Genomic DNA, 25,903 nt, shown 5'->3' on the forward strand with positions numbered 1-25,903 from the left:
CTTATTCTCTTTTTATAGGGCTGTTTCATATGATAACATTTAAGTGAAGTCATTGGAGGGTTATGCAATGCCAACTATTAACAAAGCATCAAAGCTAATGGAGTGGAAGTCATGCTAACGTAACTTTCATATCATTAAGCTAGCAAGGAGATGTTTCCTTGAGTTTTACACAAATAATTCGCTTTTCTAACCTCGTATTTTATAACAAGAAGACAGATAGTGAGATTGTATCTGTGAGCTTTGTCTCCCTCCAGTGAGCAAATGAATTAATGCTTCATATGACTGTGTTGTGTGGTACTAATATTTTAAATAATCTAGTCTTGTTTTCAAAGACATCCTCTAGTTTTTGCTCAGCTGGCTAAACAGAATAATATTCAGATTTTATGTTTATTATATTATACGTTTTTTTTTATCAGACTTGACAGCAATAGAAAGTGTGTTTATCTAAAATTTTGTGAACTGGCAAGTCACACAATTTCAGCAGAAACACCTGTTGGTGGAATTTAGCTAATTTACAGCTACTTTCACTGTCACAGATTTTCTTGATTTATTGATTAGTTGTCAGAAAATGTCAAGATGATGTCCTCAAATGTCAGAATATTCAGTTTATTTGTCATAGTGTGGGGGGAAAAGGAAATATTCACATTGAAGATGCTGCAATCAAAGAATTTTCCTTAAAAAAAAAACTGCACAAGCTGATTATCAATTATCAAAAAATTGTTTGCAATAATTCAATATTTAACAACTGATCGATGAATCCCTATGACGTTAATGTATTTTAGGCTAAAAGCCAAACCTGACACCCACCAACCTGGATTACAAAACATAACTCATCACTGTCAGCCACAGGTTTGCATATAATCATATTTATTTATTGTATATAACTTTGCAAACATTCAGTTAGATTTCAAAGAGAAGAGCAGTAATCAGATAAAACTCCAGAAATCATTAAAAGCTATTTACACAGCCGGTTTAATATTCCCACTTTGTACAGCAATATTGCAAGAAAAGCTACCATAGGTTTACTTTTACTGTAGCAAATTAGGTTCTAAGCAAAAATATTAATAAAAATATAGCTGTAGCAGTGCTGTGTTCTATCATAAGCTTTGTCATCTCAGCTTTGCTATTGTTTCTTTACATTTTAGCTACAGCAACAAGAATATCTTGGTGATACATATTCATAGTTCTATAATATACTGCACTGTTGTATTATAGGTGTTCACGAGTCAACTTTACAGTGAAATTATTGTAAACATATTTTGGAATGTCAGTCACATTGATCGATTTATGCAACAGTGTTGTTTAACTGTTTTTAAATCAAATGCACTGGTGATTATCAATCGACAAATAAGAGCACAAGTAAGTCGGATCAGTGTTGTACATTAAAAACTATCAAACGACAAAGATATTATAAGTGTTGATAAGCAAAGGACATGGCTTACTTTAGTTTTGCATCATCATAAGCGAAGATATTTGGTCACACCATGTCTTAACTTGCACTAAGGGCACTCAGTTACACAGTTTATCAACAACTTAACCACATCGTCAGTGTGAAAAACATTAATCCACCTTTTCACAGGTCATCAGAATGCAACCAGCATTGACACCTGAGCGCTGACAAAATCTTTCCTGTGACTGCTAAATTAAACATCTATCTTCTGACATAATTTAGATCAAATTATTTCACTTCTTAGCCCCGTCAAAGAACCTCATTTTGTCAGAGTGCACCGAGTCCCTCAGTCGTTGAATCGATGAAGCCGTCTCACCTGAGATCGGCTCAGAAGATTCAATCACATGTGTGATTTGTTTAGTTATGACAATTGTTTCTTTGCTTTCACTTCGTTCACTTGATGTCTCCCTGAAGAAATGTCTCCCAAACAGCGATCTCATGCCGCTCGGTGATTCCTCAACCGACATCGATGCACCTTCGTTCGACTCTGATTTCAGGGGAAAGTCTCCAGCTGATTGGATTTGGACGTCAGTTAGTAGTTTGGCCTGCTGGGCTGTTGGGGTTGCTTGTATGTTTGATGTAATGACGTGTATTTTTCCAGATGCCAGTTGGAGTGTGTCTTCTGAAGAGGATGAAACTCCAGATGACAGAATGGTGATTTTCTCAGGTAAGTTGGGCTCAACTGAGATCACTTCGGTCCTCGTGGTGGAAGTGATGACATTACTGTGCATCTCTCCAAGCCCTGTTGTGACGGTAGGATCAGAGTATTTGACGGTCACCTTGGTTGGAGACGATAAAGACAGGCCAGCATGCTCACTCGTCATTGCAGAGCTAATATCAGCGAAGGCATCTGACGACTGGACAGAACAGGTGGGGCTTGGTTCCTCATCTGCTGTTTCACCTGCAGGGCTCTTCTCATCTTTGTGCTCGTCTTTTTCAGATAGCTTTGCAGGTTCTGATGGGGATGAAAGTCCAAACCGAGGGAACCTGAACCAACCTGTCCTCTCAGGACTTTTGACAGTCTCTTGCTTTGTTTTTGTTTCCTTTTCTTTTGACTCTAATTGCTTTTCACCAGGTCCATCCGTTTCATGGACAACCTTTGAGGTTTCAAGATTTACTTCCTCTTTGTCTGCATTTGAAACATCAAATTCAACATCGATATTCTTGAGGATTTCACCAAATGTTGTCAAAGACATTTTTGGTGATTTCATTTCTTCTTTCGGCTCAACTTCCATTTTCAGCTGATGTTCTTTGCTTTCAGTCACAACAGGGACATGTTCGTCCTCTGGTTTCAGTTTGGAGAAACTCATTCTTGGCATTTTAAATGATGGTAGTTTGAATTTACTTGGAGAGCCAAGAACCACGCTATCAGTCTCAGTCTTTGGCGTGTCTGTATCTGTTAATGCTGCGTTGGACACGTCCGTTTTAATATCAAGACTTGGACCTTTGATGTTGACAGACACATCTGCTTTAACTTTAGATCCATCAGTTTCAGCTGCTTTGTCTACATCAGGTGTCTCTACAGTGACATCATAAGTAGCACTTCCCGATTTCTGCATTTTCATTGTTGGCATTTTAAATTTTAATGGTGATCCTCCAACATCTTTTGACTTGGCGTCACTCTCAGAACCTTTCACACTAGCTGAAGACTTGACTTTAGTTTCAGGGAGTTTGACTTCTGCTTCAACTTCTGGCAGTGTGATGTCTACTTTTTTCGGTGATGCTTTTAAATCAATGCCTAACTTTGGCATTTTAAACTTGCCTCGCTGTCCATCTGTTTGTACATCACCCTCTGCTGGCTTAAGCTCCACGTCAGGTTGTTTGACTACCACTTCTCCCTCTGGAATAGAAACATCCACATGTGGAAGTTCAGCACTGACTGCAGGTGCTTTAACACCTGACTTTGAAAAAGAGAGTCTAGGTAGTGAAATTTTTGTTTTTTTCAAGTTTGCATCAAGTTCTGCAGCAGGCGGCTCTCCCATTGAAATAGCCCCTGTAGGTCCTTGAACTTCAACATCTGGCAGAGAGTCTTCTGCTTTGGCCTCTGGTACTGTAACATCAACTCTGGGTGTTTCAAGATTTACATCAACATCAGAAGCTTTACTACTTGTTCTCGAAAATGAAAATGTAGGAAAAGCCCAGCTTGGTCGTCTCACCTTACTTTCAACTTCAACTGTAGGTGCATCTGGTGGTGATGGTAGTGCACCTTCAGGTTCTTTGACTTTGGGTAGTTTGACCTCAGCTTTAGCTTCTGGTATTGTGACATCAGCATCTTTCTTTGACAAGCTTAAATCAATTTCTGGTCCTTGAACTTTGGGTAATGAGATGCCAAACTTTGGTATTTTAAATTTGCTTCCTGTTTCTTCAAGTTCCCTTCCTTTAGCTTTCACATCCACAGATAGGCCTTCTGTGTCAGCGCTGGGTGCTGTGACATCAACTGTAGCTCCCTTTTTAGATACTTCCAGCTTTGCTCCATCAATTTTAATGTCTTTGTCCAAATCAGGTCCTTCCACACTGACCTTTGCACTAGATGCTCCAAATTTGGGTAATGTGAATGTTGGCATTTTAAGTTTTGATGGTGATCCTTTTACATTACCTGCTTGAGCTTCAATCTCAGGAGCTTTAATCTCCACTTTAGTAGAGGGTTGTTTTATTTTGACATCCGGAAGTTGAACTTCAGCTTTGGCCTCTGGGAGTGTTACATCTGCATCTTTCTTTGATAAGCTCAAATCAATTTCTGGTCCTTTAACTTTGGGCACTGAGATGCCAAACTTTGGCATTTTGAATTTGCTTACTGTTCCTTCAAGTTCACCTCCTGTAGCTTTCACGTCAACAGACAGGCCCTCTGTGTCAATGCTGGGTGCTGTGACATCCACTTTACATCCCTCTTTTGATTGTTCCAGCTTTGCTCCATCCGTTTTAATATCTTTGTCCACATCAGGTACTTCCACACTGACGTTTGGAGTAGCTGCTCCAAATTTTGGTAATGTGAATGTTGGCATTTTAAGTTTTGATGGTGATCCTATTACATTACCTGCTTGAGCTTCAATCTCAGGAGCTTTAATCTCCACTTTAGCAGATGGTTGTTTCATTTTGACATCCGGAAGTTGAACTTCAGCTTTTGCTTCTGGTAGTTTGACAGCAGCATCTTTCTTTGACAAGCTCAAATCAATTTCAGGCCCTTTAACCTTTGGCACTGAGATCCCAAACTTTGGTATTTTAAACTTGCCTCCCTGTCCATCTGTTTGTACATCACCCTCTACTGGCTTAAGCTCCACATCAGGTTGTTTGACTACCACTTCTCCCTCTGGAATAGAAACATCCACATGTGGAAGTTCAGCACTGACTGCAGGTGCTTTAACACCTGACTTTGAAAAAGAGAGTCTAGGTAGTGAAAATTTTGTTTTTTTCAAGTTTGCATCAAGTTCTGCAGCAGGCGGCTCTCCCATTGAAATAGCCCCTGTAGGTCCTTGAACTTCAACATCTGGCAGAGAGACTTCTGCTTTGGCCTCTGGTACTGTAACATCAACTCTGGGTGTTTCAAGATTTACATCAACATCAGAAGCTTTACTACTTGTTCTCGAAAATGAAAATGTAGGAAAAGCCCAGCTTGGTCGTCTCACCTTACTTTCAACTTCAACTGTAGGTGCATCTGGTAGTGATGGTAGTGCACCTTCAGGTTCTTTGACTTTGGGTAGTTTGACCTCAGCTTTAGCCTCTGGTATTGTGATTTTAACATCTTTCTTTGATAAGCTCAAATCAATTTCTGGTCCTTGAACTTTTGGCATTGAGATGCCAAACTTCGGCATTTTGAATCTGCTCGATGATCCTTCCACTTCACTTCCTTTAGCTTTCATATCCACAGATAGGCCTTCTGTGTCAATGCTGGGTGCTGTGACATCAACTGTAGCTCCCTCTTTAGATACTTCCAGCTTTGCTCCATCAATTTTAATATCTTTGTCCACATCAGGTACTTCCACACTGACCTTTGGAGTAGATGCTCCGAATTTAGGCAATGTGAATGTTGGCATTTTAAGTTTTGATGGGGATCCTTCAACACTACCTGCTTGAGCTTTAATTTCCACTTTAGCAGATGGTTGTTTTACTTTAACATCTGGAACCTGAACTTCAGCTTTGGGCTCTGGGAGTTTGACATCTGTGTCTTTCTTTGACAAGCTCAAATCAATTTCTGGTCCTTTAACTTTGGGCATTGAAATCCCAAACTTTGGCATTTTAAATTTGCTTCCTGATCCTTCCACTTCATCCCCTTTAGCTTTCACATCCACAGATAGGCCTTCTTTGTCAATGCTGGGTGCTATGACATCCACTTTAGCGCTGTCTTTTGATACTAACAGCTTTGCTCCATCGATTTTAATATCTTTGTCGACATCAGGTACTTCCACACTGACATGTGGAGCAGTAGCTCCAAATTTAGGTAATTTGAATGTTGGCATTTTAAATTTTGATGGCGATCCATCAACATTACTCATCTGAACATCAATTCCAGGAGATTTAATTTCTACTTTGGCAGAAGATTCTTTTAGTTCAGTATCCGGGACTTGTACTGTAGCTTTGGCTTCTGGTAGTGTCACATCTACATCTTTCTTTGATAAGCTTAAATCAACGTCAGGTCGCTTGATTGTAGGCCCAGAAAAACCGAGACTTGGCATTTTGAACTTGCCTCCTTTTCCTTCATGTTCAGGTCCTGTTGTTTTCATATGAATTGATGGACCTTCAGTTTCAATGCTGGGTGCAGCAATGTCAACTGTGAGAACCTCTTCGGGAATTTTAATCTCAGCTCCATCAATTTTGACATCTTTGTCTGTATCAGGCACTTCTATGGTGGCACTTGGAGTACCAGCTCCGAATTTTGGCAATTTGAATGACGGCATCTTGAATTTTGATGGGGATACTTCTGTATTCTTTGTCTTAACCTTGATCTCAGGAGCTTTAACTTCTACTTCAGCTGAAGGTGCTTTTAGTTCAACCTCTGGGAGTTTGACTTCAGCTTTGGCTTCTGGTAGTGTCACATCTACATCTTTCTTTGATAAGCTTAAATCAACGTCAGGTCGCTTGATTGTAGGCCCAGAAAAACCGAGACTTGGCATTTTGAACTTGCCTCCTTTTCCTTCCTGTTCTGATCCTGTCATTTTCATATGGATTGATGGACCTTCAGTTTCAATGCTGGGTGCTGCAATGTCAACTGTGAGAACCTCTTCAGGAATTTTAATCTCAGCTCCATCAATTTTGACATCTTTGTCTGTATCAGGCACTTCTATGGTGGCACTTGGAGTACCAGCTCCGAATTTTGGTAATTTGAATGACGGCATCTTGAATTTTGATGGGGATACTTCTGTATTCTTTGTCTTAACCTTGATCTCGGGAGCTTTAACTTCTACTTCAGCTGAGGGTGCTTTTAATTCAACCTCTGGGAGTTTGACTTCAGCTTTGGCTTCTGGTAATGTCACATTTACATCTTTCTTTGATAAGCTTAAATCAATGTCAGGTTGCTTGACTGTAGGCCCAGAAAAACCGAGACTTGGCATTTTGAACTTGCCTCCTTTTCCTTCATGTTCAGGTCCTGTTGTTTTTATATGGATTGATGGACCTTCAGTTTCAATGCTGGGTGCTGCAATGTCAACTGTGAGAACCTCTTCAGGAATTTTAATCTCAGCTCCATCAATTTTGACATCTTTGGTATCAGGCACTTCTATGGTGACATTTGGAGTACCAGCTCCAAATTTTGGTAATTTGAATGACGGCATCTTGAATTTTGATGGGGATACTTCTGAATGCTTTGTCTTAGCCTTGATCTCAGGTGCTTTAACTTCTATGTCAGCTGAAGGTTCTTTCAGTTCAACTTCAGGTAGTTTGACTTCAGTTTCAACTTCTGGTAGTGTCACATCTACAGCTTTCTTTGATAAGCTTAAATCAATGTCAGGTTGCTTGACTGTAGGCCCAGAAAAACCAAGACTTGGCATTTTGAACTTGCCTCCTTTTCCTTCATGTTCAGGTCCTGTTGTTTTCATATGGATTGATGGACCTTCAGTTTCAATGCTGGGTGTTGCAACATGAACTGTGAGAACTTCCTCTGGAATTTTGATGTCAGCTCCATCAATTTTGACATCTTTGTCTGTACCAGGCACTTCTATGGTGGCACTTGGAGTACCAGCTCCGAATTTTGGCAATTTGAATGATGGCATCTTGAATTTTGATGGGGATCCTTCTGTATGTTTTGTCTTAACCTTGATCTCAGGAGCTTTAACTTCTATGTCAGCTGAAGGTTCTTTCAGTTCAACCTCTGGGAGTTTGACTTCAGCTTTGGCTTCTGGTAGTGTCACATCTACATCTTTCTTTGATAAGCTTAAATCAGTGTCAGGTAGCTTGACTGTAGGTCCAGAAAAACCGAGACTTGGCATTTTAAACTTGCTTCGTTTTCCCTCATGTTCAGTTCCTGTTGTTTTCATATGGATTGATAGACCTTCAGTTTCAATACTGGGTGCTGCAATGTCAACTGTAAGAACCTTTTCAGGAATTTTCATGTCAGCTTCATCAGTTTTGATATCTTTGTCCACATTGGGCACTTCTACATTGACCTTTGGTAGTTCAAATGTTGGCATCTTAAATTTTGATGGTGATCCTTTTTTCTCAATCTTAATCTCAGGAGCTTTAATTTTCACTTCAGCTGAAGGTTCTTTCAGATCAATGTCAGGAAGTTTGACTTCAGCTTTGGCCTCTGGTAGTGTCACATCTATATCTTTCTTTGATGGACTTAAATCAATTTCAGGCCCTGTTACCTTTGGCATTGTGATTCCAAACTTTGGCATCTTAAGCTTGCTTCCATCAACTTCCGCTTCACACACTGGTGGTTTCATATCAACTTCCCCTCCTTTCACTTCCACCTTCCCCTCTGGAATTGCAACATTCACATCTGGAAGATTGACATCAAGTTCTGGGGCCTTAACACTTGTTTTTGAAAACGAAAATCTGGGCAGTGAAAACCTTGGCTTCTTTATTTTTGCATTTACTTCAACACCCAATGGTTGCTCTATCCCAGCACCACCTATAGGTTCTTTGACTTCAACCTCTGGCAGATGGACTTCTGCTTTTACATGTGGTACATAAACATCTGTGTGTGGGCCAGATATGCTTATGTCTGCTCCATCAGTTTTGACATCTTTGTCTGTATCAGGCACTTCTATGGTGGCACTTGGAATACCAACTCCGAATTTTGGTAATTTGAATGACGGCATTTTGAATTTTGATGGGGATCCTTCTGTATTCTTTGCCGTAAACTTGATCTCAGGAGCTTTAACTTCTATGTCAGCTGAAGGTTCTTTCAGTTCAACTTCAGGTAGTTTGACTTCAGCTTTGGCTTCTGGTAGTGTCACATCTGCATCTTTCTTTGATAAGCTAAAATCAGTGTCAGGTCGCTTGACTTGAGGCCCAGAAAAACCGAGACTTGGCATTTTGAATTTGCCTCCTTTTCCTTCGTGTTCAGGTCCTGTTGTTTTCATATGAATTGATGGCCCTTCAGTGTCAATGCTGGGTGCTGCAATGTGAACTGTTAGAACCTCTTCGGGAATTTTAATCTCAGCACCATCAATTTTGACATCTTTGTCTGTATCAGGCACTTCTATGGTGGCACTTGGTGTACCAACTCCAAATTTTGGTAGATCAAATGTTGGCATCTTAAATTTCAATGCTGATCCTTTTGTATCCTTTTTCTCAAGCTTGATCTCAGGAGCTTTAATGTTCACTTCAGTTGAAGGTTCTTTCAGATCAATGTCAGGAAGTCTGACTTCAGCTTTGGCTTCTGGTAGTGTCAAAACTACATCTTTCTTTGATAGACTTAAATCAATTTCAGGCCCTGTTATCTTTGGCATTGTGATTCCAGACTTTGGCATCTTAAACTTGCTTCCATGCCCATCAACTTCTGCTTCACACTCTGGTGGTTTCATATCCACTTCCCCTCCTTTCATTTCCACCTTTCCCTCTGGAATTGCGTTCACATCTGGAAGGCTGACATCAACTTCTGGGGCCTTTACACTTGGTTTTGAAAAAGAAAATCTGGGCATTGAGAACCTTGGCTTTTTCATTTTTGTATCTAACTCAACACCTGGCTGTTGGTCTATCACAACACCACCTGAAGGTTCTTTGACTTCAACCTCTGGCAGATGGATCTCTGCTTTGACTTTTGGTACATCAACATCTGTGTGAGGCACAGAAGTGCTCAAGTCAGCTCCATCGATTTTGACATCTTTATCGGGTACTTCAGCACTGATATTTGGAGTTGCAACTCCAAATTTGGGAAATTTGAAAGTTGGCATTTTAAATTTTGATGGTGATCCTTTCATACTGCTTAATGGAGCATCAATCTCAGCTGCCTTTATTTCTACTTTAGCAGAAGGTTCCTTTAGTTCAGCATCAGGGAGATTGACATCAACTTTAGCTTCTGGTAGTGTCACATTTTCATCTTTCTTTGAGAGGCTTAAATCAATGTCAGGCCCCTTTACTTTTGGCAAGGATATTCCAAACTTTGGCACTTTAAACTTGCCTTGTTGCCCATCGATTTCTGCCTCACACTCTGGTGCTTTCATTTCCATTGCAATTTTAGGAGCTTCTGGGATTTTGACCTCAGCATTAGCATCTGGCAGTCTCATGTCCTTATCTTTCTTTGAAAGGCTAAAATCAATTTCAGGACCTTTTACTTTTGGCATTGTGACTCCAAACGATGGCATTTTGAATTTGCCTCCTTGTCCGTCAAGTTCAACATCAGTCTGCAAAGGTTTGATTTCCGCTTCAGGTTTTTGAATGTCCACCTTTATTTTTGGAGTCAAAACTTCAGCTTTTCCAAGATTGACATCAGTTTTAGGGGCTCCATGGACTTCAAAATCAGATTTGGTCCCTGGTAAGGTGATATCTGCGCCTTTCTTTGATGAGCTTAAATGTATATCACCTTTGACTTTAGGCATAGAGACACTGACAGTTGGCATTTTAAATTTTGATGATACTTCTGTATCTTTTGCTGTGACTTCAATTTCAGGAGCTTTAATTTCTGCTGTAGCTGAAGATTCTTTTAATTTGACATCTGCTTTGGCTTCTGGTAGTGTGACATCCACATCTTTCTTTGAGTAGCCTAGATGAAATTCAGGTCCTTTTACCTTTGGTACTGCCATCCCAAATGTTGGCAGTTTGAACCTGCCTCCTTGACTTTCAGCTTCAGTCTGCAATGGTTTAATTTCCAGCTCAGGTATTTCAACTTCAGCCTTTACCTCTGGAACCAGAACTTCTGCTTTTCCAAGACTGACATCCAATTTAGGGGCATCTGGAAGTTCGGCTTGAAGTTTTGTGCCATCTGTGTCTTTCTTTGATAAGTCAAATTCTGGCCCTTTAACTTTTGGCATTTTGATTCCAAACTTTGGCATTTTGAACCTTTCATCTTTTCCATCAAGTTCCCCTTTAATATGCAAGGACTGCATTTCCAGTTCAGGTTTTTTAACCTCCATCTTAGCCTCTGGAATTGAAACATCTACTTTTCCGAGATCAATCTCTGGAAGTTTGACACCATCTTTTGGCTCTGGTGATTTGACGTCTCTGTCTTTCTTCGATAAGCTAAAATCAAATTCAGGGCCTTTAACTTTTGGCATTTTGATTCCAAACTTGGGCATTTTAAACTTCCCACCATGACCATCCATTTCTGCTTCCCACTCTGTTGGGTCCATTTCAGGAATTTTATGGTCGCCTGGATCTTTGAATTCGAGTTTGGCATCTGGAACATCGATTGTAGCCTCTGGAATTGAAACATCTAGTTTTCCGAGATCAACATCTGGAACTATGACATCAGTTTTAGCCTCTGGTAATGTGACATCTACATCTTTCTTTGATAGACTTAAATCGACTTTAGGTCCCTTCACCTTTGGCATAGAGAAACCAAGAGTTGGCATTTTAAACTTGCCTCCTTTCCCATCCAGTTCAGTTCCTGTACTTTTAATGTCTGTCGAAGGGCCCTCAATGTCAACATTGGGTGTTGAGATGTTAACTACAGAGCCTTCTTCAGGGATATTTATGTCAGCTCCATCAATTTTGACATCTTTGTCCACTTCAGGAACTTTTACAGAGACGTTTGGAGTACCAACACCAAATTTTGGTAGTTTAAATGACGGCATCTTAAATTTTGACGGTGATCCTTCTGTTCCTTTTGCCGCAACTTTTATTTCAGGAGCTTTGATTTCCACATCAGCGGAGGGTTCTTCGATTCCAACTTCAGTGACTTTTACTTCGGCTTTGGCTTCTGATAGGGTCAGATCTCCATCTTTCTTTGAAAGGCCAAAATGAATTTCAGGTCCTTTTACTTTTGGCATTGACATTCCCAACTTTGGCATTTTAAATTTGTTTCCTTGCCCATCAAGTTCAACTTCGCTTTGCTGATGTTTCATTTTAATTTCTGGCCTTTTAACTTCCAAATCTTCCTCTGGAAGAATAACTTCTGCTCTTCCAAGACTGACATCAACTTTGGGAGCTTCTGGGAGTTTGACCTCAGCATTGACATCTGGTGTTGTGACATCTACGTCTTTCTGTGATACACTCAAATCTATTTGAGGCCCTTTGACTTTAGGCATAGAGAACCCAAAGTGCGGCTTTTTAAACATACTTCCTTTTCCCTCATGATCAGTTGCAATGGTTTCCATATCTATTGACGGACCTTCAAATTCAGTGCTGGGTGCTTCAGTTTTACCTGTGGGTACTTCTTCTTCCACAGAAATGTTTGGAGAACCAACTCCAAATTTTGGTAGTTTAAATGTTGGCATCTTGAATTTTGATGGTGATCCTTCAGCTTCCCTTGCTGCACCTTTCAGTTCAGGAGCTTTAATTTCCACTTTTGCAGATGGTCCCTGTGATTCAACGTCAGGGAGTTGACCTTCTCCTTTTGCTTCTGGTAGTGTCACATCTATGTCTTTCTTTGATTTGCTTAAATCAATTTCTGGCCCTCTTACTTTTGGCATTGCGATTCCCAGCTTTGGCATTTTGAACCTGCTACCTTGTCCATGAATTTCCTCATCACCAAGGGTAATGTCAGTCTCAGAGGTTTGTGGGAGTTTCCCTTCAGCTTTAGCATCTGGTACTTTGACAACTTCTTTAGATACGCTTAAATCAAATTCAGGGCCTTTGATTTTGGGGGTTTTGATACCAGATTTTGGTACTTTGAACTTATCTCCTTGTACATCAAATTCAGAGGTCGTCAGAGGTGTGATTTCAAATTCAGGTTTTTCAACATCAATCTTTTGCTCTGGAATAGAAACATGTATGTTTCCAAGTGTTACATCAGTCTTAGGAAAATCTGGAAGTTTGACCTTAGCTTTATCTCCTGGTAGTGTGACTCCTACATCTTTCTTTGATGGGCTTGAATCGATTCTAGGTCCTTTCACCTTTGGCATGGAGATGTCGAGATTTGGCATCTTAAACTTTCTACCCTTTCCCTCTCTTTCAAATGTGTTTATCTCCGCTGCATCAATGCTCATGTCCTTATCTACATCAGGTATGTTTGCACTGATGTCTGCAGTAAATGCTCCAGATTTGGCCAGTTTAATTGTTTGGTCCTTTGCATTCACATCTTTTACTTCAGCTCTGATCTCTGGAATAGAGATGTCAGAATTTGGCTTTGCAACATCAAGACTAACACCAAAACCTGTTAGCACTCTGTCACCTTCCTTTTGGGCTGAGGAAGCACCAACTGAATCAATGTATTCAATGCCATCAATTTGAGGTACTTTGATACCAGATATGACTCCTCCAATCTGTCCCTTGCCTTTCCTTGTTTCAGTTTGTGATGTTTTTACTTCTTGGATGAATATAGTTCCTTCTGTTTTTACTGTATCACCTTCTTGCTTGGAGATCTTTTGTTTTGGCAGGTCAAATCCGATGTCAGGGATTTTTATGTCTGGTTTTGCAATACCAAAACTAGCTGTTGTTATCTTTGTCTTCTTAGATTTCTTATCTTGTGCCTGAAGGATGGTTACTTCTTGTATGCTTTCTTTTCCAGGTATTACGATATCTTCTCGTTTAAAGACCTCTGTTTGAATCACTTTCTTTTCAGGTGTTTTTACATGTACCTTGGTCTCAATTATGAGTTCCTCTGAGGTTAAATCAGCAGGTGTGATCTTCGGTTGTTTGACTGTCATCTTGGAGATTTCTGGAGAGGCAGTAAGGTCAAACTCAGCAAAGTGTGCCTCGTGTTTCTTTTTGGTGTCTACAACTTTAGTAGGTGTTTTCACTGATATTCTCTGTGCATTTGCATCTATCACAATAATGTCCTCAGGAATAGGCACTCCCGTCATGTCAACCTTTGGCAGCTTATATCCAGGTAATTTTGAAACTGCCTCTTTTACGCTGTCAACATCAATGGACATTTGTACAGTTTCAGCTTGGTGTTCTTCATAACGTCCCTTCAAACCAGCTTTAGGCTCTTTAGGTCGTTTGACTTTGGTCTTGGACATGTCCTCCATACCTGGAATCTCAATTTCTTCACGTTTGGGAAGTTGTGTTCTGGAAAGACCACTTTTTGACAGTTTCTCGTAAGGATCTTCTCTCATTTCTGTACTCTCAATTTTTGTTGTGGATTCTTCAACATTTACATGTATTTTTTGCATAGTTTCCTCAGTGGCAATGTCACTGAAACCTATTTTAGGCACTTTGAATGTTGGACCTGTCTTTATTTCTTGCTTTTGTTTAATGTCCTTGTCTTTCTTAATTTTCTCTTCATCTTCCTTTGGAGATTTGCGCATAAGTGCGACATCTGATATATCAAGTTCCACCTTAGGTACACTAATTTCCTTCTGAGTTGTCACTGTTTTGTCAAGTGTGAGTTGATCTCCTGGGATTACAGGTTGATCTGGTATTTCAATACTTGCTCCCAGCGTTTTAAGCCTTTTCGGGGAGGACTTTGCTTTTGCGTCTTTCTTCGATTTATCCTTCCCCAGAATTTTCATTTTTAATTCAGACCGTTCTTTCTTCTTTTTCTTGCCATCAGGGGACTTGGTATCAGAGATTTCTTTCTCTGCCAGAGCCACAGTAAGATCTTCTGTTTTCAAAGTGCTATCCAAAGTGATGAGTTCCACCTTGTGTTGAACAGTTTGAGGTTCCGAGAGTTTCTGATCGTTTTGCTCAAGTCTCGAGTCTTCCACTACTTTCAGACCTTCTGTCTCGTAGACTTCTGGTATTTCTCTGGAGGGGCTTTCGAGGCACTCAGGTGAAAGCATGTCAGATGTTTCATGTGTCTGGAGAATTTTGCCACTGATCTGCCCAGTTGTTGGTGTGTCTGTATCCTGGTCTTCTGATGAACTTATGCGGCCTCTCTTTTTCAGACTAGAAAGCTTTAATTTATGCCTCTTCTTGCCTTTGAGCGCATCCTGAGATTTTATAGGTGACTCTGTGTCACTTGTTGTGGGGCTAAGCTCAAGCTTTCTCTGCTCATCAGCCTCTGAGGAACTGTGAGACCTTGTGAAGCGGGACTTCTTTCCCTTTCCAAAGGAGGGAAACTTAGGCCATGAAATGCGGGCATCCCCACGCCTTTTGGTTTTTCCTTGTTCCCTCATCTCTGGAGGGTAAATGTCGTCCTCCTGTTGAGCAACAGAAATATGAAATGTCAGTTTTAGAACCAAGACTTCATATCACAAAGAGTCTGAGTAGTCAACTTGAAAATAGTTACAGGGATGACGTCAGATTCGAAGGCTGGTTCAGTCTCTGTGATGTCTGGTTTACGTTTCAAGCAGAGCTTCATTCTGTAAGCCTGAGCGTGCTCCATTATCTGCATGGCATCCTCGTATGACATGTTGTCAAAATACACTGTGGCGCTCAGAATCTGATCACCTGCATAAACAAGAGCAGAATATTTCAGGAGCACTTTAGTGAGAAGGCTTTCAGTCTATGAATCTGTTTTTATAATGGGGAACTTATAAATGAATAATTAAAACAACAGATACACTATGCTTAGTCATTCATCTGTGCAACTTCCTCGAAAAGTTTTTTGTATTTGTGGTTTTAAATAGGAGTTTATGTATTTATTTCTAATTGGAGTTTGGAATTCTATTATTAGTAAACAAACAAGAAAATACGATTTTGCAGGATTGTTAGTTTTCATTCTAGTTTACCTTCTTTCAGTTTCAGACTTTTTGAAGCAGGTGACTCTGGTACCACTTGCTTAATGAAGATCCCTTCTTTCCCTCCTCCACCATAAACGATACCCTCTGCACATCCATCTTCGGCTGTTTTCACTATCACCCCAGACTCAGGGCTGGGAACTTCCTGCCAACACATCAACATTGAAAGGATGAAATCATTTTACCTTCAGCTGAGCTGCTCTCTGCTGCAGCACAGCCTGGAGGGATTCACAGATTCAATACAGAGAGGAGAAGGTGGGAATGTCTCACCTTCAGTTTACTCATCTTTGGAGTCGAGCGCTTTTCAAACATGGATCCGAGCCCAGACTTTTTAGTTTTCTTTCCACTCCCACTTTTGTGGTGTGGGTCATGCTCTGCTTCACACTAAAAAGAAAATGAAATAATAAAAAAAAAAATCTTTGAATTCTTATGAAACAGAAAAGATTATTGTTGCACTCAGAGCTTCTGCAAACAGAAACGTCGACAGGAGATGTTTCATCAACAGGCTTGTATGAAGAGTAACACACCACATGTACATACACTCGTATATGGGAGTCTGAAATGTGCAACAGTAAACAAAATAGATCATCTTACATTACATAACTTCACCCCCTATATTGTTCCCTTAAATTAGTAATATTTACATTCACTACACTTAGTATAAGTCTTACCATTGATCTCCATTCCCTAAAATCTCTTTTTGAGGGCAGACATACATATTCAGTCTAATGAATCTAATGGAACAGTTTTTAGGGTATTCAAGACTGTAATCTGATTTTTAAAGTAGCTTTTGGAAAATCCAATAATTATTATTCCTAAAATTTTCTAACCATTGAGTAGATTTTGTGTACGCGAGCTTCATGTGGAGAAGTCTTTGGTTCAAGGATGTGCTCAGCTCCAAATACATGAGCTTGCTTCTCCTGGTCACAAGATATTTTCTAACTTCATTTGTCATCTGTCTACAGCCTAAACAAAATCGACTGTTGAATGACCCAGTTTGTAAGCATTTACCTAACCGGGTTAAAGACTGCTCTCTGTGATAAACTGATTTCTAAAATGTCATAATAAGCCCAGTTTCCCCAGTTCAGAAACCACATTTCTTGGTCATGAAATTGCATGTAAACAGGTTCTCTGATTTATTGTCTTAACCTGTTTTTTTGCGTCTGTGTTGGTGCTCTGTACCTCTTTGTCACTCTCGCCGTATTTTTCAATTTCAGGAAACTCCTCGACGGGGGACGATCCCTGGGGGCGTGGTCTCTCACCCTCTGTGAACTGAGATGGCTCGTCACATGTCTGCATGGACATGAGGTCAGTCAGCACAAAAACAGAACTTGGTCTCTTCCCAAAACAGTGGTTGCTATCATTTTAAAGAGATATTGTGTCATTTGAGTCAGTTTCAGTTAGAGGTTTTTCTCTACTTCCGCCACCTGAAAATCATTTTAATGTTGAAGCTGATGTATCTGCAGAGTGAATCATAACAGGTGTGGAGAAAACTGGCTCACACACACACAAGTGTGATAACACCTTGCTATGCCAAAGGCAGCATTGGTGTTTGGCTGTTTGGCATTTAATAATTGTCACATTAGTAGTGTGTTTCCAGGGATGGCAATGTTGGCAGGTCTGTTAGTCCAACGCTTTGTTGCAGAGTTAATAATCTCAACAATAATTGATTTAATTCCATAAAATTTTGGTCTCAGGTGGATTTATCCTAATCACTTATCAACTGGATGAACAGTAAAGTGTGCCAAATTTAGAAGCCTTCAGTTGCTATTTCATTGTCAGACACATTTTTAATCAGCATTTAAGAAAATATCAGTGTCAGGTCAAAATCAATTATCAGGGATACTAATGTGAAAGGACTGGGATCAGGATCAGGACATCCTTAGTGTATGTGTGTATAACATACTGTTTTTCTGTTGCTTGAAGCCAAGACAGAATTCTTTAATGACAGAAGGACAAATTAAAAAGTTCATAACACAAGTCACACTGAAGTCACTTACTGAATCGTCCTCTGCACCGGGCTCTGGTCCTCTCAGCCTTCGACCAGGACCTGTTCACACACACAAGATAACACCCAGAAAGTACCATGAACACCCACCGACATGACATCTGTTCATGATAACATTCTGAGTTTCGTCAGAAGATCTGCACAGCTAACGGGACAATTGCATTAGATAATTTTAGCAACTACAGTCACAAATAGTTAAACTTAACTCTGTGTCAGGATGAGGTTGGGGTTTTTCGCGTACATAAATTAACTTACATCACTTAAGTTACGTGACTTGAGTTACATCATTATATAACTTCCATTACAAGACTAAAGGCAGTTTTTAACCCACAGAATGTTTTTTTTTAGAACACCTAATCAAGTAGTTTTGGAGCCTGAACCGAATCAAACCACAACTGTTTGACAGCGTTAATAACTTTACAAAAGTCACAATATGTCATTTTATATCACGTACTATTGCTAATTTGACCACTGGGCCTTTATTTTCAAAGTCTAACTGGTGTCGCCCTTCTCTAAAGGGGTGGTTAAAAGGGTCAAGTTTGAAGTTTAAGGTCACCGACCAACCTGCATGAATGAATTAATGAAACACAAAAATTAGACAAATGCAAAGGAACAAAAGTTAAACACTGTTGTTTATCTGCTTAGACCTTCATCCGGTCTGACTCCTGACGGTTGTTTTTTAGTTTCAAGCAGACACTGGAGCCGACGATGAGACTATTCAGAGTTCTTCCTGGCAAAAATTCCCCCAGAGACCTGCTGCCTCCTTCGTCTGTTAAGTGATCCACAGTATTGATCCACAGATTTAGACTGTGCAGCCTCTCAGCTCCAACCATCAGTGCTGAACTAAGAGGGAAACTCTGACTCCAAATGAATATGGTTAGTCACATTATTGTTATTACTCAATCTGATACCTTACCTCAATTTGATTGGATTCAATTTCAAACTACCTCTTCATGCTATCAGGACTCCTACTTCGGGATGAAGTCTATTTGTTAGTTGTTAAAGTGTTTGGCATTAAAAATTGCAAATTCCCAAATGAATATATTTGAATAAATTAAGGCTTAATGACTGTGGAAGAATAGTTCTGCTCTGTCCTCCGCGTGTCTGCATTTTCTGTGGTTTCAGATTTAATTGGCTAATAAATTCACATCATTAACATGCCACTGATTAGTGGATGCTGCATCTGCCAAAGTTATTGAATAGATGTGGTTGCACTCCACATGAAGAATCAAATTGCTGTCATTGCAGATAAAACGCTGTTTAAAGAGCTGGTTAATGTTTTTCTATTTAGATAAAGATAACTGATCATTTGGAGGGCTACATTCAGACACTACAGTCTTTGTAAGTCGTGTTAAATCATCAAACTCCTGAACTTAAATCAAGAAGTTAAAGAAATATGTCACCCAAACAGCGCAGAACAACTTGTAATACTGGATTGAAAGGTTTGCGGTTTAAATCAAGAAAGGGAGCTACTAAAAGCTTTTCAATTAGGAGTAAGTCAGTGACTCATTTTAACAAAATCAATATAAAAACATCAACTAAAAACTCAAAGTACCTGTGCAGCAAGATTCAGAAATGCTGCTCAGCATGTCAGTAACTGGATTTTGCAGAAGTAGTTTGCAGAAAAAGTCAGAACAAAAAGAACAAAAAGAACAAAAAGAGGTTTTGATGGTTGTTTTGATCTTGTGTTTGCTGTTAAAATCAACTGATCTGCATCAAAATAACAAAACAAAAAGATTCTAAACGTAATTTGAAAAGTCTGAAAAACTGTCCTCTTGCTAATAACTGATGTAAAGTCTTGAGGTCAAAACCCTGAAAAAGAGATAATTCTGTAATCAACATTATATAAAAACCATCAACAGTGCTGAACATATAGAGTCTATACTGCAACACCGTCATTTCTTTACCAACTTAACCAGCCACCTCTTTGACACCCCACCCTCTGCTTTAATAAATGTCATGTGAAGAGCTCTGACTGCCTGTTTAAGTGCATTAGAAGACAGTTAAACCAACACACTGATGATGTAGAAAACGCGTAATGAATCAGAGTGTGTTGCTGCCTCAAGGCTGATAATTCACAAGAGTTCAAGAAGCTGTTGACATTGACATTGTACGTCTGATTTATTCATGACTGATCCTGTTAAAGTACCTGAAAGACAACCTGCGCTGTCATCACAGACATACATTGCTCTGATATGAGGATCAGAAACAACATCAAAGAACATTTATCCGACAGGAAATAAGCTTCACACTGTGAACTCTGAACGCACCACAGTGCAGATGTGTTGAGGAACATTATAATCAACAGTCTCTGCAGCTGCCTACACCATTAACCATGAGTCCTTGTCACACAGTCATCACCCTCTCACTCCTTCAGATCAGGTATGACTAACAAAAGCCCCTCAGAATTTAATTATAAAGTGAAATCGAACATCTCACCTACCTGCTGCTGCTGCTTCTTGTTTAACTCTCAAACTGCCCTTGAAACATTCCCGGTGTGAGTGTTACTGCTAAAGTGGCTAAAAGAATGTGTTCAGTCTCGGATGGACAAAGAAGGCGGGACACTTTTAGGTTGCAGTCATACCTTGGGTGTCGCTCCCAAACTGAATTAAGTGGTTTCTAAAAGTCCTCTTTAGTTCAAAGATTTAACTCTTTGCAGAGCATATGCCCAATGTCTTCATTCATTTGCAACTTAAATTTACTTAATAAACTCATAAAGAAGAAGAGCACCATACTCTTCCTTAAAACCACCTGAAACAACTCCTCTTTTTGATATAATTTTCAGTTTGCATTTCTATCAAAAGGCTTATGCCATCAAGGCAAAATGCAATTTTCTTCATGTAATAATTTCATTTACAAAAATATATTTATATTTAGTTTCACTTAAGTAGAGTCAAATGTTATCAGTCAAGGGATACTTAATCACATCTGAAGAAACTTAATGTTATCCCAATAGCAAACCTTTGCTGAAACACTGCCAAACTTTCCATAAACTAATTGATCAATAAGTCCCTTATAAAAATCAATGATGCCAACAATTTTCAAGATGAAACAGCTGTGCTGTGCTGAGGGATTGTTATGTCAGCCATTTGGTCTGTCCACCACTTTAGTTCAGACTGAAATGTCTCAAAACCTGTTGGATAGAAGTTAAGCTTTTGTATTGACATTCATGGTCAACAGATTAAGTTCACATATCATGATTTTTAGTATAATGTCACAACTATAGGATAAAAAAAATGTTAGAAAGCTCTCAATATGATAAGAGATCAAAGAGGAAGTAGGCAATAAAATGAATGAGATCAAAAAAATTACCTTAAGTTCAGAAATGTACTTGGTCCCATCAGCCTCAACTGTATTTGTGTTTAGTGTGAAATGGCAAATATTAGCATGCTAACAGGCTAAACTCAGGTGGTAAACATGAGAAACCTGCTATATATAACCATGTTGTTGTTATGAGCACGTTAGCTAACTGAAGTTAGTATTTGGCACAGGGCACCACTGTATTAAAGTTAAAGTGCAGCCTCACAGAGACTGTAAATGTAAACGTAATGGAAACAATTAAGCGTATAAAGGGACGAAGGATGTGTTTTAGTTGGTTGTGTGTAGTCGTTACATAGGGATGTTGCACGCAAGGTACAGCAGAGACTTTCCCTCAGTCCTCCTGCTGACAAAAGATAGAAATATGGTAAATATACTCACACAGGTTACAGAGGAGCATAGGTGGGAGATTAGATTCAGGGGACACGTTTAGAAACAGTAGGTTGATATTAAAAATAATAAGGTGGAAAATAAAAGTATGGAGAGGGACACAGAGATGTTTTATACTTTCAGAGGACCACCTGTTTGATGTGAGTCTACAATTTGACTTATCCTTTCAATAGTAAATTACATAATTTAAAAAACTACAGCATCATTTATTAGTAATTGAATATTAACTGTCTATTCTGTTTGAGCTGTGGAGTGAAGTGGAGCTACTGAAGGTCCAGGAAGGTAAACGGAACAGAATTAGACAGATTAATTTAATTAACTGGAGTTCTCGGGCGCCTCTAGACTGAAATCTGTCATGTGCCAAGTCTCGAGTACACGGCTGCTGTCACAGTGAATCATGGCGTCGATGTGTGCAGTGAGCTTTATGGAGGATTCAGGCCCTGCTTGACTTGACTGGATGATGTATTTCTGGTCTTATTCACCACGGATGTCCAGTGTTCCTGCCCCAACAACTGGCATCGCACATGTGGAAACTCCTTTCTCAAATATTTGTCATGTGGGCGCTGCCGAGGGTCTGATAACAACTTTCACTGCGGACTAAAATTGTCAAAATGAAAATCACACTGACCTATTTACTTATCATAGATCAGATAGTGTAAATATTCATAAACCTCCTGCCTAATGTTCTGATTTGACTCTGACAGCAATATCCTGCAGATATATAAGCGCAGGGAGTCAATGCTGAAATCTTTTGCGGTGCAGATCCTGCATGATTCATATTTGGGTGCAACTGCAGCTCTGGATTTGGGTGTGGCTCATCCCTCAGTGCTGGTGTGACGAGAAATGAGTCTTCTAAACGAATTTGACTGAAACTCATCTGTCCCGACGTAATGCTGTGCCAGTGAACCTCTCATAAACGTGCTCATCGATTCAATTCAAAAGATCTGACAAACACAAAACCTGCAATCCTTTAAATATAAATCAGTTTGTAGATTTTCTCTCGTCTCAGAAGAATTGTATTGTGTTAGTTGCCTGTCCTCAGCTCATCTCTTACGTAACCACCTTCTGCTCCAGTTTGTGCTTCCTGTTGAGGAGCACCTGGAAGGCTCCCTGAAGCCCCCCTCTTCACTAAACTAATATAAAGTAATACAGCTCATTATTTGTGCTCTTGGATTTGGATTCTGCTAATTTTTCGTGTAACAGACAGACACAAGCTCCTTTCACTGCAGGGCAGTTTGTTTGGATCCAAATTATAATAAGATTTGAGTGAAGGGAAAGAAAAACAGAATTAGATTTTCTGCATGGATTATATGAACATGAGACTGTAAAAGCGCATGCTTTCAATCTACTAATCGGCTGCAAAGTTACAGAGAGTTTCATCACATCTCTGGAATTCAGATCTTAATCTGCCTGTTTTCCCACGACGTGCAATTACACCAGAACTACGGAGACACAATATTATTTTAGGTCAGTATCCTACGCCTGGGTTGAACTTTGTTTGCCAACACTTCTCTGTGTTTGTTTTGCTTTGCATGCCCGAAGCACAGAGTGACTCAGATTTAAACACATTTAGCTGAGTTACAGATATAATAGGTGGATGTCGGTCTTTTATTAAATGTAAGTTAGTGAGACGACCGCTGCCAAAGTTTTCCACTGACAGTATGTTTTATCTTGAATACAGCCATAAATAGAGTCGGGACAATGTGCAGTTTTTCACCCAATTTGTTTTAATGTGTCTCAGAATTGAATCCAAGTAATTAAAATTTCCCTTGAAGAAGGAAAATCAAGATGGAAATTGAATAAATACAGAAACACAAAATACAAGCAACTTCATATTAGTATCAACTTCCCTGAGCCAAAATTGACCAAAACACTGTCAAAACTTTAAATCTTTAAATCAGTGTCCAGCTGGCTGAAGCTCCAAGTAAATAAACACAAACGCTGAGATTCACTCTTTTCAGTAGTAACACTTATAAACTGAATATTGATTTAAGAGCAGGATTAGCCCGTCTGATGCTGATAGGTCATAATGGATCAGAATCGTCTGCTGAAGGCTCCACTGTCGAGCCACCCCGTCTGCGAGGCTCCTTCTCTCTCTCTCTGATCTTGAGTGTCGCCTGAAGCCTCTCAGAGCAACACAAACCTCTCAACATCCGCAGGCAGATTGAATTAAAAGTGGCAGCAGAGGTAAATTAGGGCAATTGTGGGAAATGGAAAGTGGCAGCATAAGAAAACAACCATCATTATTTTGAAATTAATGATTTACCAGAAATCACAGAAAGCAGATGTATGTCTCATTTTACAGCAGATATAATATCTAAAGCCACAACTAATAACAAACACAGGATTATTCTCTGGGCACTATGGAGAAATTTATCACAACTGGGCAACTAAAGGAGCTGATGAGATAAACTTTTATGACTCTCTCCTGAGCCTGAATCATATATCGTCTACTTGTTGGTGATGCAGCAATTTCTTTTAATGCATCCTTGGTAGGAGCACCCGCCCTGAAGGAACCTATGATGTAACTGTCAATAAAATAATGACTTAGGTACCAAAGAACATCCAGCTCAAGCAAACAACTGGATAAATCACACAGAAATGGAGAAATAGGAACTATTTCAAACAATGTTTTAAAGTCAGTGATCTCTGCACAAGCATACTAAAATCATGTCTTCATAAAGATTTCCAGCTCAAACTTTCTTTGTTAAGATTACAAAAATAAGTTGCGTCATCATTAATAAAGCAGTCTCAAACAAACGATATTACTTTGTTCCGTGTCCACATACGTCATCAGATATGGTTTGTTTACATTTTAGTGGATGTAAGCATTTGATGGACCCATAAAGAATCATTTCTACCAGATTCCTTGGAAACTCTGCACGTAGAAACTAATAATTCAATGTATCAAAAGAAGAACTGTGAGCAGTGTAATCATTAAAATATGCACTGTGTAAGTTTGGAGCTTTCACCATCGTTAACTTTCAAAAGTTTTTATATTTTTTGGGTTACTACACTAGAACTGATGCAACGTTACAGGTAGTTGCTCTTCCCTCTTTCACATAAAAGCTGCATCTTTAAAGCTCAGATCTGTGGTGAACGCATTACTAATTTTGGAAAGAGTTTTGTTCCCATATTTCAGTCGCCTTTTTCATCTTTACCCCCAGGAAGTTATCCTCCACCACTATTTTTTCTTCACTGAACTGCGGCTGTAACCGAGTGTGTTTGCCTTTCAGCCACTGCTTCAAAGACACAGCGGGAGGGAAACAGGAGAAGAGCGAAGCTGCCTGACATCCTCGATGATGACATCTTCAAACACTCCCCAGCACTCTGCAGACACACCCAGCACTCACTGCAGGTCAGCAACACAAACTCAGCATCAGCACCAGCCGCCTCACACTCACTCACTGTCTCCCTCCATCACAAACACAAACGTAATCTCTCCCACCGCACTGCACTACTGAACCCTGCTGCTGAATCAGTGAATTGCTCAGGGGAAAACAGCACAGACAAAGTCAAAGAGAGGGGGAAGAGAGAGCAAATAGAGTGATGCCCACCGGTCCCTGAGGAGGCGGCGTGCCAGTTGGGGAAGGCCAGGTGGAAACAGTCGCACATGATGGCAGCGGTGGTGGAGGCGGTGGCAGGAGAAAAGAGGTCCTGGGCTGGGCAGGGAGGGAGGGTGGTGGAGGGTTAGGCAGGTGCCACTGCAGCTGCTGTAGTTGCTGCTTCCCCCCTCCGACTCGTCCTGAATCAGCCTGTGTGTGCAGGTCGCCAGTCGCAGAGCAGCGAGGGATGATTTGCAGAAATGACCAGAGAGAGAAGAGAGTGCTCGCTGCTGCCGTCTCCGTGCTCAGAGCTGTCCGCCGAGTGAAGGAAACTCCCTTGCCTGCCCTGTAAACATGGACCTCCAGCGCAGCACGCTAACTTAATTATGGGAGGAGCTGCCCCCCTCCCTCAACACACAGACACATCCCTCACTGCTCCTGCTACTCCTCCTCCTCCTCCTCTTCCTTTCCCCTCTGTTCAGTCTCATTGATCGGCCTAATCGGACAAGGACAATCACAGTGTCAGCTTTTGGCTCCGGCGCTCACGGGAGGGGGGTGAAACAGTTTTTTGACATGGAGCCGTAATTCAATTTGACGCTGTGTACACTTCGTTTAGAACCCCTTGTTGTGGACAGAGAGGCAAGATGATGAAGATTATATCTGGTATTGTGCGAGAGGAAACTGAGTGGAATCTAACTGAGCAGAACATGATGTCATGTTGGCGAGTGAGGCCGCAGGCTGATTAAGTTTGTGTTTCAGGTCAAGACGCACAAGTGAGCGATCAGAAAAGTCAATTATAAGATTTTATTGATGTCGAATCACGGCAACCCCTATTTTCTTCCTGGACTTTGGCAAGACTAAATCCAGGCACGCTCTGAGTCACACAGAAAAGCTCAGTAACAAACAACATGCAGCACCCAGTGATCACATGTAAATACCAGAAACTATAAATACATTTTCAAATAGCAAATAACTGACTTAGTGAGTCAGTGAAAATGGTAATTGCACCCTGAGAGTGATTAAACTCCTGATG

The 25,903-nt window shown here is 40.1% G+C and overlaps 2 protein-coding genes across 10 annotated transcripts in view; one reads left to right on the forward strand and one right to left on the reverse strand.

Annotated features, from left to right (window-relative positions):
• The window catches only part of LOC119004800 (activator of 90 kDa heat shock protein ATPase homolog 1-like), a 76,574-nt gene that overhangs the window by 3,860 nt on the left and 46,811 nt on the right, over nt 1-25,903 (forward strand). For 5 of the 9 annotated variants that reach the window (XM_037072019.1, XM_037072020.1, XM_037072015.1 and 2 more), the window contains 2 exons: nt 16,827-16,917; nt 24,562-24,683. The gene's annotated coding sequence lies outside the window, so the exon portion shown is untranslated. Of the gene's footprint in view, nt 1-2,051; nt 2,118-16,826; nt 16,918-18,300; nt 18,494-24,561; nt 24,684-25,903 lie in introns of all 9 variants that reach the window. The other 4 variants (XM_037072022.1, XM_037072017.1, XM_037072018.1 and 1 more) reach the window with 3 other exon arrangements.
• LOC119004908 (neuroblast differentiation-associated protein AHNAK) lies at nt 506-24,940 on the reverse strand. Its single transcript, XM_037072238.1, has 7 exons — nt 24,883-24,940; nt 17,610-17,659; nt 16,792-16,902; nt 15,880-15,993; nt 15,601-15,754; nt 15,159-15,319; nt 506-15,069 (listed from the first exon to the last, which is right to left on the reverse strand). Exons 1-7 carry the CDS (start codon nt 24,938-24,940, stop codon nt 1,684-1,686), a joined length of 14,034 nt encoding a protein of 4,677 aa, XP_036928133.1. The 3' UTR covers nt 506-1,683.

The sequence above is a fragment of the Acanthopagrus latus genome, chromosome 16, assembly GCF_904848185.1.
Source record: "Acanthopagrus latus isolate v.2019 chromosome 16, fAcaLat1.1, whole genome shotgun sequence".
Lineage (NCBI taxonomy): Eukaryota > Metazoa > Chordata > Actinopteri > Spariformes > Sparidae > Acanthopagrus > Acanthopagrus latus.

Bases quoted from the DNA above. Each gene is read 5' to 3' on its own strand.
- LOC119004908 (XM_037072238.1), bottom strand. From the start codon at position 24,940: ATGTGCGACTGTTTCCACCTGGCCTTCCCCAACTGGCACGCCGCCTCC. The intron at 16,903-17,609 runs GTAAGTGACTTC...ATGTCCATGCAG, and splicing joins CCGGTGCAGAGGACGATTCA to ACATGTGACGAGCCATCTCA. The intron at 15,755-15,879 runs GTGAGACATTCC...ATGTGTTGGCAG, and splicing joins CAAAGATGAGTAAACTGAAG to GAAGTTCCCAGCCCTGAGTC.